The 18,904-nt window shown below is 37.4% G+C and overlaps 1 protein-coding gene across 1 annotated transcript in view; it reads left to right on the top strand.

Annotated features, from left to right (window-relative positions):
- The window catches only part of LOC124186688 (protein Skeletor, isoforms B/C), a 103,612-nt gene that overhangs the window by 29,499 nt on the left and 55,209 nt on the right, over positions 1-18,904 (top strand). Inside the window, exon 2 of the mRNA XM_046578577.1 lies at positions 5,996-6,166. Within this exon, the coding sequence (XP_046434533.1) occupies positions 6,100-6,166 (67 nt within the window). The 5' untranslated portion in view covers positions 5,996-6,099. The remainder of the gene's footprint in view (positions 1-5,995; positions 6,167-18,904) is intronic.

The raw sequence follows: 18,904 nt of genomic DNA, 5'->3' as shown, positions 1-18,904 counted from the left end.
AAAAAACGTAATAACCATAATTATATTGAAATTATTGAGACGAAAAAGTTGAGAACTTCCGGCGAAGATAAAAACCTGGTGTCCCACTCCCGTTTTGGTCTAGGAATCATAGATTAGAATCCAGAATTCGTCTAGATTAAAAAAAAAAAAATGTATTCATTAATGTTTTGACAGAGCTTGATAATTTGTAATAAATTTTTTTAAAAGTGATTGCAAAAAATAGGGACAATTTGTTTTCGTTGTTCTTGAGGTGAAGATTGTCGTGTGTTGAGAAATTTTTTATTTTTTTTCTCGAAATAGTCAGGCTCACAGGCTGGGCAATCTGGCATGAAACCCTCCGTGAATGAGCGCCAAGCAAGCAGCGACGCTGTTGGAACAGCTCGAAAAAATCTGATCTCATGATTGATCACGTGAACCAGGCGATAAATTCGACACGATGTTAATCATCTTAGGCTTTATCGGCACGATTGGACACTTTTTTCAAGTTAAAGAGAAAGTGCGGGTGGATCATTCAGAGGGGTCTTTAGCGCTTAGAAAAACGTAGATTTCGTAAAAACAGCGTAATCGTTATAACGACAAATTTTACATTCTCAATTTTCAAAAGTACTATCAAATTGAAGAGCTCGAGACTTTTCAGCTCATGAAAACGAAAACTACCGTTATGTTTGACAATTTTTGTGTACAAGGTTATTGACATTTTGCACGGCACAACCGTATACTTAAAATATTGAAGGATAACTCAAATTAGCTAATTTTAAAATGTACAAATATTAAGTAGGTGGTTACGATATTGAGTAGTAATGCATTAGACCCATCACATGACTCAACAGCGATATTTTACGGCAGCATTTGAGAGCGTAATATTGAAAAACAACAATGCCGACCATAAGAGGAATTCATTCGAGATAAAATGATTAGTATTTCGAATGTTTCATAGAAATCATCGTTTTATTCAAAATTTCATGTACAACATAAATATTGTGAAATAGAGTATTCTTGCAATGCCATAATATATCAAGTATATGAATGAATCAATGGTGTAAACTTGAATCATATGTCAGTTATGGCAGATTAACTGGATTGGTACCAGAGTTCTTGTGTGCATTTAAAGGAAAATTGAAAGCCTGCACGTAATCAATTTCCATTCATATAACTGTTACGGGGTAAGATGGCTGTCATCCACACCGAGCCGTGGTTTTACTACAGCCTATTTTGGATTCGTGCGATCCATGACCTATACACGTACTTAAAAGTGATTGGCGAAAGTAAAAAAATGCAGGGAAATGGAAGGAACTGATGTTGAATCATTGATTGTATGATTGATTTATCGTAAAGGATATAAAGAGTATAGTTCTGAGATGCGGAGTAGTAACTGTTCGTTGAAGGAAAGAGGAAGGATTTCAGTTTGGATATCGAACAAGAGATGTTTGGAGTCTTGAGAGTGTTGGACGAATGGGAGACTAGGGGGGATATCACACCTCTGCCAGTTACGGTAAATCGCATTTTACAAATCTTTATCTTTAATTACCGAGTAATGAAAGATCCTCAGACTTTGGCAAATGATAGGGCTTATGGTTGCACTTGTGAGTTGACTAAGAAAAGTACTGAAACTTGATGATAAAATACAAAGAAAATATCTGAATCACCTCGAATCGAGTGAAAACTAGCTGCAAACACACTTTAGTTTTTCTTGAATTTTCCATACTTGTCTCGGTCAACACATAAGCAGAATCACAAGCCCTATCATTTCCCAAAGTTTTATGATATTTAACTTGGGAAAAGCATGAACTGTAAAATGGGATTTTCTTTATCTGTGGAAGAATGTGAGAACGAACTTGAAAGAAAGTATGGACTGAAGGTGAAGACGCAACACAACGATGTAATACGTAATTATAAAAGTTGATTTATTTATGAATGTTGATCCAATTTAAATGATTGTTCTCGGAATTAGAATTTTTTCATTTTCAATAACTTGAGATTGTCACTTTCAGAAAAAAAAAAAATTCATCATCCATATGCATACAATTATACTTACTTGACCCTAAAAGTATTTTATAAGAGAATGGTATTCTCTACAAAAATGTCATTTGAATTTTTGTTGTAAAGTTAATAGTTTATCTTTTCATACGAATTTATATGAAATTGCTTTCTAAACCGAGGCTTATATCTTATGAACCGTTTGAGTTTCAACGTATAATCTCAAAGATTCAATGGTACAGTAATTAATGTTTCGCATCAATCAGAATCAGGTAATCTTGAACCTTTAACATAAAAAATGACATCAGATTTTTGAGAATAGAATCACTCGTTTTATCATTTCTGCGATAATGAGCTTCACTGGTGACTTTAGCTAAAATAAACATGATATTTATTTCAGCAACTTGTGCCATTATGTGAACTATGTCACACGACAGTTAAAATCCATTTTGTGTTAACAAGGAACTCTTCCGTTTTCACTGTCATTAAATTTTATGGACTGCGAGTACCTACACGCCTACTTATCATACATTATGCATACTATTGAATTATTAAATTACCCATCAGTATTCTAAAACAATATTATATACACTAACCCATGGATGCGAAAAATTAACAGATAATATAGGTTTCAATGTTACATTGAGATATAAACGATGCACCGACGAAATATTTTTGGTTCCGGTCTAAGTATATCTTTACATATACCGAGTGTTCTTCTGGAAAGAACCTACTCGACAGTTCCAACTGGTCTAGTTTATAATCGTAGCCAACTTCGTAAAAATGTTATTAATTAACACGGTAGACAGAATGGCAGAGTTGAAGTTTAGCGCCTACTTTAAGGAGCTCTTACGTAGGGTTTAAAGACAGTAAACTAGGTTCTATCTCAATACAATATTAACCCCTACTTTGACGCTAAAAATGTCCGAAATTTCTCGATTTACCAAGTTTAGGCTTAAAGTAGGGTCTCTAATCCTTTAGCTGGAGGTTAAAGAAGGTTTTAAACAGACGTTCTCAAAAGGCGAGAGGTTATGATTGATTGTAACTTGTCAACCGGTCGATTCTAGGGAATTTGAGCGAGCACGGACGTCAGCCAATCAAAATTAAGCAAGCTGGATCGTGCATGCTACTAGCATGTCCTTTCAAGAAAATCTCTCGGTATAAAACTCAGTATCTCTGCCTGTCTGACCGTTTGTCTTACTTACAACTCCAGACTCTAGAACTAGTGAACCGATTTTGATTTTTTTTTTTTTGATAACTATAGCGTCTGGACAACTCTTAGGCTATCTTTCGTTACAGCCAGATTGATAGTTTTGGAAACATACCGATATTTATAAACCAAGTCGGAACGAGATACAATTACGCGAACGCTGACTAAACTTTTGCAGATACATGAAAGTTATGTTGAACAGTTTTCAAGGTCTCGATGAACTCTACAAAAAAATCCGTGATAGCATATGGCTAAGTCTAATAATTTTGCCGGACAAATCAATTGAAAATATTTCTGGGTGGAAACACAACGGTCTGCTGGTAATTCGAATAGGCATAATACTCTTTATGATATTATGACCATGTCATCTTAACGGTCGTTTCCGTAAACCCTATTCTCATATAATTTTTTTCCCCTGCACAAGAACAGTGAAAATGTAAGAATGAGTTTGTAATCGTAATATGCGTTTCAATTTTTTTTCACCATCGATTATACACACTGTGATTACTTTCGTTACACACTTTCTCCTTGAAGTTTGTCAAGCACGAATGAGCCGACGAGAAAGTCAAAGGAAAAAGACAATTACGATTAAAAATGGAAAAACGCCGTCGTATGCCATTCCTGACTGTTGCCACGTGACGTAATCTGTCCATTTTGCACGCGCTGTGTAAATACTAAATGTCCCGTAACTCGCGAATAGTAAGTCCGTAGCGGCGTTCTGCACGTAAATAATGAAGATGGTAGGTATAAATTTCTTCATCGCGCATGATGACGAAGCTTTGATGCAGTAAATCGTCCATTCGTGTCATATGTATGTATTACGTTATCACCGATTGCTTCATTGTAAATTTGGAAATTCAATACGGCAGATCCCAATTTGGTGGTCAAAAATGTAAGATGTTATTCGATTTGGATAAGACTTAATACTCAAGGATATCTGAGGTCTTTGATTACGATATGAAATCGAAATTCAGAATTCTAACGCGGCTGACTCTTCGGATCCGCTACTTCAAATTTCGAATTCAAATATGTAGCCATAATCTGCGTTTGTAAAATATCCGGGATTCCAAGGATTATTAAAATCAAGTAACTTTATACATTTTTGATCGCCGTATTGGAGTAGCCATTTTGAATTTTTAAATTTCGCTTTCGGATGCATTAAAATTGGGCTCCCAATTTTCAAAATTTAAATCAATCGGCGGTAAGGAAGGATATATTCACCAAACGGATGCGCTGTCGCCAGCTTTGTTGCATCACAGCTTTGTCATTTTTCATGCACAACTCAGCTACGGACTCTCACTACACGCAGGCCAGATTACGTGTCGCCCTGTAAATGGGTTAAAAATTCTAACACCAGCGGTGTAATCGCCCGAAAAAGATCTGGGATACGCGCTTCAGGGATCGATGCGACAGCTTTTCGAGAAATTGCAGAAAACTCAAGTGGCACCAAGTGCTTCCGGATATCTCTTGGCGATGACCAGCTGCACGCCGGCGGCCATCTTCCAACCGAGAACTACGCGTATTACATAGAGTAGACACACGTGTGTACCGGGTAATATATGCGCGTTAGACGGAAATGCGAACTGTGCAGCGTTATACTTACCTGTCTACCTATGTATGAAACAATATTCGCTCGCCACAAGGGCGCGTCGAGTCACCGTGGGGCTGGCTGGGCAAAATGCAGTGGAAACTCGGCCTAAGAGCTTATATTGCATCGAGCGCCAGCGAGAGCTTAAAGACAGTTGGAAAAAAGGCGAAGAAGGGGTTGTGCCACGCGTAGATGTTCTGACGAGGGCGCAAGCTCGCCCTCCGCAGAGTCCTCCCACTCCTCGGTAGAAGGGCGGAGCTTTCCACCAAGCCAATACATGTCCCGTCTACCGTGTTCAGTCCTTTCTTGGCCGAAGCTCGTAGCGTGACGCGCAGTGGTTTCTGGAACAACTAGGTATAGCGGCTCTGCTCGCATCGCCCGCCACTTTCGTCTGACAGCCTTGTTGACAGTATCCCTGCAGTTTTCCTGAGTTAACGGATTTGTTTTAATTTTCTTTTATTTCCGTCATTTTTCATTCTTCAACTTTTCGTCAAAGTGAAAACAAAAACAGAAAAATATATATTCATCTCAAGAACACCGCCGAAATGTTTGAAAATGGATTTGATCGATTTTTCAAAATAACAATCGGATTAAACCACTGTATTATTGTTAAAAATGTTGTGCTACTACAATTAAGCTGAGAAGTCTTACGGTCTCGGTGAAAAATCGTCATCTACATCGGCGTTTTGTCGTCAGAGTAGAGAATGAGAATTAAAAGGCTCAACCTGTTTGCCACTGAACGTTTACGTTCAACAGTTTTACACTGTTTACAAAAATATTAATTTTTTGTTTTTTTATTTGTTGAAAGAAAAAAAAATTATGCCATAAAAATTATAAATTTACTAATGATTATTCAGTCGCGTTACCGTAACAATTGGTAAAGGTAATTAAACGCAAGAAAATATGTAGAATCTTCCTGAGCAGTGGGAGTTGTTTAGCATCGTGAATTCTGTGTGAAAAATACTCGCAGAACAAAGTTTTGGCTACAGAACACCGATTGTTGTGACATACTTAATACGGGGAAATGGTAGAATAACTTCCATCAACGTACAGATAAGATGTATATAGTTCGTGAGGATGAGTATAATAAAAATCCGGATACATCCGGTTGTGAACATGAAAGTAAAAATGAATAAAACCGACTAAAATAGTTATAAAGAAAAAAACAAAAAAGAATAACTAATTCAATGGTAACGAATGGGTGACTTTTTCGATTACAGATCGATGTAAGTGCGCGGGTAAGCCTCGTGTGTGTGCGTGCACCATCAACGGGAACGGGATCAGAGTCTGGTAGTGGTAGTGGCGGAGAACTGGAGAACAGAAAATGGAGGCGACGGGGTTGCGCGTCACTTCTGCCCTTATATTTTGCGTTTTCTTCATACCGGACTTGGGTAAGTACCCATAATTCGGCGATCAACAATGAGCCTTACATTGAAACTGTGACCTCTAACTCTGAACATCTAAAATCAAGCCATACAGCTTTACGGATTTTTTATTTTATTTATTTTTTATTTTTTTGTGTTTTTCAAATAAATTTTCGTGAATTAACTGACCCAAAATTGTTTACACTTTTGTCACGTTTAATATCTATTACGTGACTGACGTGCTACTTTTCCAGAGTAAGCAGCACCAACGTTTGTGCAAGTACATGCCGAGTGTTGTGTGTAGTGCAAATATGGCTTATCCTTTATAATTTGGCGCAAAAAATATCCCACTGACGTTACATGACAAACACGAGAAATGTTAGTCTTAGTTTTGAATTTATCAGTAATTCCAGAAGTAGGGATAACACTCATTGTAAGTTTTTGCAAAACTAACGTAATTGTTTATCTATACTTTGTGAATTACGATGAACTTCATTTTGTTTACAAGTGTAAAGTATACTCCGAATCACTTGCAATGTATAACGTTACAGTGCTTTTTCGAGTAACTGCAAGGAAATCTGAAGGCAAGTTAATGTTCGAAAGCTTTCAGTCCATTTTTTGACGAACAAATTAAGCAATAATAAATCAGCTTGATAGACTAGGTATATTGTTTGTCATAGGTAAAAAGAAAATAATGTGGTTGCACTAAAATCGTTGATAGCTCGGCTTTCTCGGTTCGAATTCGTGGCTTGTGAATTTTTCCTACGTGAAGGATATAAGTATAGCTTTAACTGCACCTTCGAAACTCTAAATTATCACTTTGATATCGATGATTTTGTGATCCGATTGTATGTCCGATTTGAATTCAGATTCATTGAAAGTTCACTGGTGCTTGTGTCAGAAACTTAGAAACATAAAACAATCACTGTCACTGCATTCGGAGTTTATTTTCATTAGTATCTTCTTCCTCTTCTTCTTTTCCTTGATGATTATCGTCACCACTACAGTGATGTGTGCCAAAATATATTCACGCAGTGAGACCTCTATGATGGATTCAGATAGTATACCCGTCGAATGAAAACACCCAACAGTAACAGTATCATGTACTATTACATGCAATCTCACGATTTTTCAAGTTCTTGTTGAGCCATACGTGAAAGAATGCAGACATCGGATTCGAGCATATTAACGTTGAAATGGTAGCGAGGCTGTATTGTTGTTCCACTGGCGGGAAAACGTCACTTTTCAGCTAATTTTCCGTATAAAGTTATCTCGGGACATTTGGCAAATACGGTGCATAAACTATTCTTCAACTTGTACACAAAGATGGTGTTGTGCTTCTGTTAATGGCGATCAAAAGGACAAAACATAGACACCGGGAACTTATTACCCTTTCATTTCCTCACTCGCAACTAAATCAAATACACCGTGGCCCCTATATCGAGACCATTACAACGGCGAATAGTTTCCGCCAAGTTTCCGATAGTTGATGCAACGTCGACTATTACCCTGGGGATCCAGGTTCGTCGCTCGCTGTTTCAGATGAATTCAAACTTACTAGCTACTCCGGAACGTCTGTGCCGTCGAGATTAGGCGAGAGGTAAATTAAGACCAGCTATCCTTCTTGATTTCTCTCTCTATCTCTCGCTTTCATTCCTTCGCTATGCTCTTAGTCACTTTTAAAGTATTAATCTATAGACGTCAGGACAGTTGTAGAGGGTTCTTCTTGAGGGTCAATTTATTTATATAGATATTATGAAGTTTTAATTTTATCACCATAGTTTGCTGATGCAGTAAAGAGTGAACGCTTGCACGAGTTTCGTGAAACGGTTTGAAATTTTTCTGCCAAACTTTGACAACGTTGCATTCTAAATTCATGGTACCGTTTGAGAAGGAGCAATCACAATGCTGTGGCGGTTTAATTATTTTTAACTTGACATAAATAATTTACTAAATTTGTTGTGATAGCAAATATAACCTGGAAATTGGTATTGAATGCTACTTTAAAAGTTGACCGATTTATGGACTCTTGAATGATGAAATTTGTAATATTCTACGTTCCATATCATCTCTCATAGATGGAAGCAGGTAGTCGTTCAACCCTTGCACCCTTTAAACGATTTACATGGAATTAACAGGCTAGAAATTTCTGGCACCTCAAATTTTAGTACAAAAAACGGAGAAGTAATGGCAATTAATTTCGCACAATAGAATTTGATACATATTCTGAATCAATGAGCACGATCAAGTCTTGCTGATACGGTAATTTTTATTTACAATTTGTCCGTCTTCTCTCTGTCTCTATGACTGTGTAAACTGTACCCGATATAGTTTTTCTCTCATGTCTCTATCATTTACTCACTGAAGCTACAGCAGCTTACGAACCGTACCGCATGTACAATAATATTTTACAGCGCGTATCATCATTCGTTAAGCAATCTCAGTGAAGTCCCTGCAACAGCAAGAGACATGGCCTGCTTTTTCTACGTCAAGAAATCTCACCCATCGTCCGTGTTTCTTGTACTGACCTAACTGATCTACAATAGAACGTTACACTGATGTGACGCGCTCAATGACGTGCAGTTTAACTGTAGACCCGAGACCAAGAGATCATGTGTAAGACTCCGACTTATCGTTTGCACGCTTGACCGATTCCATCACTTTCCAAGGAAAGCCTCTGCTCGGCACGCCTTGCACAGATTACACCCGTGTAACAATACACGAGTTGGTTTTTGATCAATCAAATTATTGCTCGTTCATGATAAAACACATTTGTCGAAAGCCTGAAGGTGGTAAACTTTCATCACTCGCAAGATTCACAATTCTTTTACTTCACATTCGCACTTTCTGATGACTAGCAATACGCTATCAGGTGGCAAAAATAAGTAACCCTCGAATTCGGTTGTTCTCTAAAAATCTTGTGCACAGGCACAAAATGGTACCGTCCTTACAGTGGTTTCAACTGCAGTCGTGATACTGTACCATCATGATACTCACTATGTAACCACTGTGTCATTGTACACAATTGAGCTTGCCGTTATACGGTTATCTTCCGAATTTAACATCAATCCTGAGTTTCTTTCATCCAGTAAAGATCATCCATCTCGATCAATACTAGTCCATCACCCGAGAAAGCTGTTTACGAGTCTTTTGGACCAGGGATAGTACCAGTTAAGAGCTGCATCAATAATAGGTAACCCTTTGATGAATAGTAGGACTTGCACGGTGTTTTTCTTGAGGACAAATCTCTAAGAACTCCAATTTTTCGTCGAAGACGATTAAATGCAGTCAAAAGTCTGATGTTGGAGCCGATGTCAAGCTAGAAAAATAACTGGTATTTCGTGTAGGTTAGTAACTTTTGTTCATACGCTAGCCCCGAAGTATTGAGTTGCAATTTCAGGAATCCATTCCGTAAGTAACAATGCGAATTCAAACCAGTGTAAATAAATTGCAAAGCTAAGTCTCGGTAACTCATATAATCATTGAGCAATATTCCGTATTCTTTCTGATCGCAGAAAATAACAGTAATTTGTTTGCGGGCGGGAAGATTGAGATGGAAAGTAAACTTGACCTGGTCACCTTAATCTATAACAATATTGTTAAATCTGGTAAAATGAGATGATGGATCACATCAAATTGCCATCATCACCGGCGTAATTATTCTGGGTTATACACCCACGTCCCTTGGCAGTTATAACGCTGCCCCTTCGTAGACGTGGATCTGATAGCAAGCGCAAACTAAACTCAGTATTAGTTGGGTTCAAGTAGGGAATATTGTTTCTGCAGATCCTCGAACTCAAATTGCGCACATTTAGCAGCTTATCGGGCTTACAGTTGGATCCCAGCTTCCGGGGGGTCCTTGTGAAAACATTGCAGTAGGGGCTTACAACGGGACGCAACGACGAGAAGGCACGGTGGTCCGAAGCTAGGATAATCGATACCCACTTACGGATCGGCATAAAAAATAAATTCACGATAGATCCATCAAAATATGGTATGTTCTTTTCTGTACTGTCGTGCAGTTTGTTATAGTAAATCGATGCTTTCAACCTACGTTATCTTTCGCTTTCTCATTCTTGAATTATATCAATCGTTATTGGTTCGTAGTCTACACTCTTATCTATGCACGTAACAAACAAACACTGGATAAAATAATCAGAGAAAATTTCTATCCGTGGAAGATGCACTCTTTACGGAACTTCCTTGAACCTTTGAGTAAAAATCTCTTTGATCCCAGTGAATCCAGTTACTTCGTTTCACTTTGCAACTCTATTATTATACTGTTACCTTCGTTCTATGACCGTATCGATGAGGCCGGTCATTATTGTGTACCTTTCGTCCAAGTTCTTGGCGATTTCTCTCTTTTTGTTAACCCAGCTGAGAGGTCTCCAGTCGACAGAGTTCAGTCTCTGTACGAAAGACCGATACGTGTCAATATTCTTTGCGAACTGCGGCCGCAGGTCGTCTTGACTTCACCTTTTTTTCCTTTCAGTTACTCTTATCAAAAGAAGCGAAAGTCGTATTGGATAATGGAAACAGTGATTGTAAGACGAAATATACAGGGAAAAAAACGTCGAGTCACTGCGTATGTATTCAACTACACGTACTGTGACTGCGCAAAAACATTTAAGGTTCAATTACTGTTAATAAAATTCCAAATTTTTTTCCTTGAAAGAAATTTTTGTGCAATCCTGCAGACGAACAATTCTGCGAAGCCGGAATTTTCATAACTGGTCAAGAAGCTACAAAATGCTCTGTGAAAGTCTTAGTTTCCAAGATCTTTTCAGCGAATGTTAATATTTTTCGACATGATGCTGAATTTGTGAAAAAAAATTTGTCACATGAATCTCCAAGGTTGATTAATAACGAACTTCCACACCGTATAGATATGTAGCTGAAGAACTCTTCCCAATCTACAAGATCGGAAGTACTGATATTATTTATTGGAAAATAGTGGGGATATTTATGTGAAATATTCGTGAAATAAAAATTACTGCCACGCTTGTCTGTGATATTATAACTTTTTAGGCATGATTGCACTAACCATTAGGTTGTACAAACTTAAAAAATTTTTATAGTCTCAGGAATACGATCGTGAATCTCATTAGTAATATTTAAAAATTTTTGACAGAATCTGGCATGTGACCTGTCGAATTCAACTTATACGATTTAACAGTATTTCAACACATATTATGCATGTGTACAGGGTGTTCCATTTCGAGTGTGATGAGCAAACATCTCGGGAACCTTAAGTCATAGTCAAAAACTGTTTTGGACAAAAGTTTTGGTGCCTCGAAGGAGACCTGAGGTTATGTGTTACGTCGACTATATCTGCTATCTGCACTATTACATTCCAGGGTCGCTAAAACATAAAGTCGATGACGTCTAGTCACGAAAACGTTCGATTTCAGTGACTAAAAGGAAAACTCGAGTCCCTTATATATCATTATTACTCGATTATTTCGGGAAGGAGTGATTTTCTCCTCCGTATAATATAACGCGTGATCGACGGTACGGGAACCCGTGGAAGTCGAATTCAGCGGGTGTTGCCAAATGGAAGTAATCCCGCTTACTCGGGACGGTAGAAAATATTTCAGCCACTTGTAGTCCCCGAATATAGATATACGTCCATGTATCTACACGTTGATGGATAATATACGTAAGGTACGGCTTGTATACGCATGCCCATGTGCGCAGACACTGCATACTTACACGCAGGAATGATGGCTGCCTTGTGGAATACACTTGAAAAGTATAATGCTCGTGATAAGAGGATCATGTCCTTGTTCGACATGGGCCTATCTCCAAGCGTAATGCGTTTTTGTGCAGAACAACTTCTACCCCTCTTCGATCCCCCACCCACCAAATCGATAAGAGGTAGAGAAACCATTATCTGATTTATCAATTGACCAGGAAGGTATCTCAAACGGATATCTCCGAGTTGATTTCTTTTGCCATATTTTATAGTAAACTAAAAACTTACACTTTGAGGAGGTGAAACCACCCTCGATTTGGGAGTTTTTTTTGGACTTCCCTGATTGAGAAAATTACATTTTTCATTTCTCGTTGTGAGGAAACTTTTACAGTTGGATTGGTTAAAAAATATTATGTTCTTGTGGGTGAAACTGCCAAATCGCCTCTTGACATGCCTTACTTTGGAGGGTGGTTTCATCCCCTTGAAGTGTTTATTGGCAGGTGAAATAAATACGTGTCGTTTAGTTTTCTAGTCTCCTATAACATATTACAAAAGAAATCGAATCGGCGAGATCGACCTGAGATACCTTTCTTATGAGTGCAAATTCGAGATTCGAGACTGAGGACCATGTTGACAAAGATTCATATACGTTTGCGTACATGGACTTGTAAGATTTTAAAGTAAAGTATACCGATACGCGAGCAAGCACTTCGTCTCTTTGGAGTGTATGAGGATATCCAGGTCACAATCAACTCGAGGACCACACTCCAAAACTGAACTCCCTCGGTTTTTTGAACCTTTTGGGACTTTTTTGTACCACAGTAAGAGTATCTACCCTCCGGGCCCTTGTTTCAGAGCTTTCAATAATCATAATGTGGTAATTTTTAAGATCCAAGAAATTCAAATCAATGGTATCCCGGCTTGTAAAAATCGTATCTACAAAAATAACTTAAATTCAAGTCACTGGAACAGTTATCAATCCAATTTTTTGACAAAAAAAAGTTCACGATTTCTCAACAATGTTTTGGCTATTAAAAAACGAATTTGAGATGGAAAAATTGTTATTTCAATTACTTGGAAATGTTCGAATTTTGGTTCTACAAAATTGTTCCAGGAAAGTCGGTACAATCTTCAATGATTCGAAAGCTATAATGTTTTTAGTGTCAAAGTGTCATCATTTATTTTTGAGTACTTCAGACTGTAGATGCATTTATTAGTTTCGTCATTTGTGGGATACTTTTTAATTGGTGCGGTGCTGCTTTTTGACTGACGAATGGATTCTTATCTACTGGCCGAATTCATCAAATTCATTCAAACAATTCTATCATTCTTGATGAAGAGGATAATACGCAAACCAAAATTCATAGCGAAGCTGATTAAATAAGTGAGTGGGTAATTTATTTCTTTGTTCACAATCCAATCGGATAACACAAAACGGTCTCGTTCGTAAATTTCAACTTTTGGATTACCAAATTGTTACCCTTATATGTATCGTAAATGTACAATATGAAGAGGAGGGGGTAATAACACTATAAATTCTTATCAAGTACATCAGAACTTTTTAGCGTTTAAATATTCTTGGAGGGTAGGAGATTCTAGGAAAGACAACACAAAGCTCATAATATTTTTAATATCTAAAATAATAGGATTAATTAGATAGTAATTCAGTTCGAGAGCATCATTCGCTAATCTAAGATTATGGGATATCCTTTTTTCTCTCAGCAGACAACAATCTACAAGCCAATGAACGAGATTTCAATTCTTTTTATTGCAGCGTTCACAAACTTCTGAGTTTTCCAGTTTATATAGGTATATTGCCTTTTGTTATGATTCTTGTACAATTTATTTTTATTTATTTAAGAATCTTACTTGGGCTACAAATTTCTTAAACTTTATGTTACAGTTCTTATTTAGTTATGACTCACTTTCGGCGGGTAGGATTGCATTCGAAAAAATAATGAACAAGGATAATTGTTAGCAGTTCATTAAATTTCATGCCCTTCAAAATTTAGCGAAGCTGATTATGAGCCGTGTAATCAATCCACCATTTAATCAAGTAACCGGTAATAAGCACATAGGTATACATATTATTGTATTATGCATATCGGTACGCGTGATTATACCAAATTTCAGTTTTCCTGACTCACAGCGTGATTTTTGCATCAAATGAAATCGAATCAATTCTCCAGTCAGTAGACCGTACTCCAAACAATTGATGTATACAACAAACGGCACAACCACAGATGAAATATTCATTGTCTGAGAGTCTAAGCGATAAATTATGAAATTTCGTAACGCACGTTGTTCTTGTCGATGTGTATTTTCAATCTCGAAGTATCATGGGTTAAACATTCTTGGATTACAAAAATTGCCGAAACTTTGCTTTTGAGAACTGCGGATAACAGGGGTCTAAAATTAAAAAAAAAAATCAGTGATGTTATTTTTACACGGTGTCGTGAAATACCAGAAGTGAAAAAAATTGAAATTGTTAAGACTTGGAGGGTGCTTTAGTTGTACTGGATTCCCTATACGTATTATTCCTTAACTAATAATTCCTTTGAAATGTCGCATTCAGTGAAGTTTGCGCCACTGATTCTGATCCATTCGTTGCAGTGGAAATAAAAGTTTTTACTCGCTGCAACCAACCACATTATGGTTTTTTTTATTTTATTTTTTTACAAAACTTTCATTGAACTATCACATTGGCAAAGATTTGATAAAATGACAGGTTGTTTAGTTCTCTCTTGGGATCAAAATGTTCGATACACTCCATTTGAAGTACGTGATTTTTCGACCGAAGAAATTACTTAGCCAGACATTTTTTAAACTTCTTCAGCAAATTTAAATATAAAGTTATGCATAACTTGAGTAAATTGTCACACTGCAAAATAATAACCGCTTAAAATCTTAACAGCACTCTATAAATATCTACCTCTCCTACAGGCCTCAACGTAACTACACAGTAGCAGAATAAATTTTATAGTTCTGGATCAGGGGTGAATCGGCCGTACAGTTTGAATCAAAACTTATGAAAAAAGAAAACCCGTTCAAAAAAACTCCAGAAATATTATTTTCACTAATAATGGTGAAGGTGTATGAAACAATATCACTACCATGCAATCGGTATGAATTTGAGCAATTTTGAGTAACACGGCAAGTTGAGGTCATTTAGTACTCGTACACTTACCGACTGAGCAAACTCACCCTTTTTCTGCCTATATTAAATAAACAAACGAACGGAAAGGGTTCAAATTTTGACGATTCGCTCTTTCTTCGAGGAAAAACGGTGGCTTTGTTCGGTCGGTAAAGGTAGGAGTATTACGTGACCTTAGGATACTAACGATTTGAGAAAAGCTTTTATAGCCGTGCGAAATGCTAAACTGTAATGCTCTCGATTCAAATCTGATGTTTATGATCTCATTTTGCTAACCATAAAGATTTCTATAAATCAGTTAAATGATCATTACAAATAGTTATCCCTCAAGTCGATAAGAATAGATTTTGAAAGTGCATTACAATAGAAGTTCATCAGCAATTACATTAACAAATTACAAGTATCATATTATAATATAAAATTTCTTGACTGTAATTCGTGGCAAATTGTTCAATGATCAACATGAGCCCAAATAACCATTAGAATCGGATTAAAACAGTAGAGTTCATTTGTTTTGATTGTTCTAACCATAAAACCTTTTTCTAAATTATTGAGATTTTAGTTTTTGTTACTAGAATTTACTTAGATACATTCCTACTAGGCATTAGGGATTTTGCTTCATTTCTGTTCACTGTCATTTGCATGACAACATTGGTGGAGATTTTTTGAAAAACTTTTTCTCTTAACACAATTTTTGGTTCAGACGGTACAGGCCGTTCTTCTACCCTAATCATTGCTAAACAATTAAATCTAAACGTACGGGTGGAACGTTGGACTCCCCAACCATGGGCGTCAATCAGTAGTTTGCGCCAATTAAGGGCTCGCCACAAAATTTAGGGACGGTTTACATTATCGAGAACCGCCGTGTAGTTCCCTGTGGGAATTGCACATCTGGAGTCCAAGCAACAAGTACATATTAAATACAGACCCATTGGTCAGACCAATTACCCTAAGTACCATGCGTCACATGTGGAGTATGCGTACCCCTTCTTTTCACCTCGTATTACAGTTTTGAATTAAATCTCGCGAGATGCGAGCATGGCTGGTTAGAGGTTATGCTAACATTTGTCTACCTGTTGGTTACAACGCTGCGTCGGTCTCTCTACGATATGGCCATCTCACAAGGAAAGTATCCCAGATCGATCTCTCCGATTCGATTTCTTTTGTAATATGTTATAGTAGACTGAAAACTAAGCGTTATGTATTTTTTTTATCTGCCATTAAACACTTCAAGGGGGTGAAACCACCCTCCATAGTAAGGCATTTCAAGGGGCGATTTGGCAGTTGTTTTTTGTTTTTCTTTAATTGAGAAAATTACATTTTTGATTTCTTGTTATGAGAAAACTTTTCCAGTTGAATTGGTTAAAAAATATTATGTTCTTGTGGGTGAAACTACTGTGATGTCTCTATACTCTATTATCTCTGAGTTCAAAGTTTTTTAGACACAATATTCTCAGAAATATCACAATAATGCTGTTTTTTTTTTTCGAATTTTGAAACGTTTTTTCAAGCGATGCTGTATACTCAATAAGCATAAAAGGAATTGATAATTAAAACACGTAACATACATTATGCGATTAAGTATATAATACGAATATTTATTCAGGCTGCTTTTTCGCTCTCATGAATGCTCAGTATGCTCGTAACGTGAACTATATTGATGGAGGCTAGAAGCAGTACATTCTAATATTCAGTAAACGACAATAAATGGATCAACAGACTTTGTCGAGGGAATAGGTTCAATGCTTAAATGTCAGTAGTAGAATTGGTATCGGTGTGAAAAATCTATCGCTATATCACGTCGATAAAGCAGGTAAGCCGAAGACAGTCTATCCTATTTTAAACACCTGGGTTACATGTATACGTGAGAAAACGAACCGTACAATTTAACTAATGGAAGGGAACAGGCTTTCTCCGGTGCCGAGACTGCACTCACACACTGATATCGAAGGTGTAGATAGGCGCCCGCAACCGTGTTGTGAAAGTACTTTCCTACACGTACATCGGCACAAATCCTTTGTTCACTGGTTACTAGGTGCCAATGTCATGTAGCAGAGCTGCAATCCACCAATCGCAAAATCATTCGTTCTCAACATTCATGGACAAAAGAAGTCTGATTAATACCACACGATCCGATCAAAAGCATACATATGCTGATAGTAACCGGAGAGTCTCGATCGATGTTGGGAGAAAGTACTCGCCACAACGTGCCATCAACAATCGTAACCTGCAACAGACGTCATTTCGTCGTGCGGTGAGGTAAAACTGAAGTCTCTACCTTGGGTTACTTAAAATTAGAAGAACCATGGACGACTCTCACAGCGTCGAGATGCGAGGCGATTCGTCGACGGCGAATACAGACATACATGGACACATAGATATAGCACCTATTATATATAATGCACGTGACAAATGCGGTCGTTGATATCATTAGGATGTGTTCTATGCCTAAAGGTTTTGGGGTTGTCCCGACTGCGCGGAGTGCAAAAGCGGGATGAGCAGAGCCAGGGGGATAGGGCGATGATGGGAGGTTCCATGAAATTCATGTTATGCGCGTGGTACGAGTTATGTACAGTGGTGCGCCTTCTACAATCAATATGTGACGGGCTGTTCCCATGGGGAGACATTCGTATCATCGCAGTGGAACTCAAACAACCGGATAAACCCATGGTTATGGACTCGCCCGAGAGCTGCTGCCAACCAAGCAAATTAACGCGATGCCTACAACGATTGGGATTTTTAGCGATGACAAATGTACCGTTGCAGCCATTGGAATCAGCCTAAGTTCTTAGAATTTGCTGCAGATTAAAGGTACAAGGTTATTGCACTGATCACCTCTGTCCCTTCACGCGGATCTCACACGTGTAATATCGATGCATTCCTGCAATACACATGTGGCGTGTGTAACACGCGTAGGATCAAGAATCGTGTTTCGATGCTTCGGTATGTGGGGGTGTGGGTCAAGGAATACCTGCATCCTCGGCAAAAGAGGGATGAGGAAATTTTCGCACCAACAATTGCTTACCGCAGAAAGCCCGTTGGATGAAAATTAGGTGCAATAACTTGCTCGTATGGTGGAGTGGATTCTTGGATACTACATGAGTGGAATAATTGTCAGAGATAAAGAGATTGTCAAAGTACCTACCGGAATCTTATTCACCATCTGGAAGTGTTGAACTATATAGTCATGATCCAATTTATACGAGACGTCATTTTTTACGAAACTTATCCCTGGTGTATTCAGAGTTGAGATAAACGAGATGTAATTTTGAGACTTCTGCTCACTGTGGGACATAAGCTAGAATAAAGAATCGATCAATGAATTATGTATCGATCGAGAATTATCTGATCACGTGACAGGCATCGTAATTTCTACCCGCCACCTCCTATTTATGGGTACGTCGTACTTGGTAAAAAAAAAATTGCTTCCAAAATTTGTTAAGTACATCGAGACAAATTTAATTTGTTGATATTACTAGAAAATTCTAGTAAAATTGCTATAATTACAATAATAGCTTAAATATTATTCAAATTACAAGAAAATGTCGTTGGATTAACTGTTTACTTGGATTGCAGTTGTCAACTATACATATTTTGTGGTTATTGCAACATTCAATCTGTTTGTTTATTTAAATACATTTTTTCAGTCAGATAAGGCCTTTATATCAAATTTTTCTGCACCAACATCATATCATAGAAATAGTTGCAAGGGTTTTTGAATATAGCTCTAATAATCTCATTTTCTTTTTTTACTCACATGGATATTTTCTGATCATGGTAAAAAATAAAATTAGTTAAGGAGTGTACAGTAGCGATAAATAGAAATTTATACTTTCAGGAGCATAAGAGGTAATGAAATATAATTTATATAACACTCGCGATGACCACTAGCTGCTGTTTGAACATATTGTCGCTG

Source organism: Neodiprion fabricii, chromosome 1 (genome assembly GCF_021155785.1).
Source record: "Neodiprion fabricii isolate iyNeoFabr1 chromosome 1, iyNeoFabr1.1, whole genome shotgun sequence".
NCBI lineage: Eukaryota > Metazoa > Arthropoda > Insecta > Hymenoptera > Diprionidae > Neodiprion > Neodiprion fabricii.
The sequence above is the reverse complement of the archived record's forward strand: the minus strand, read 5'-3'. Positions and strand labels throughout refer to the sequence as shown.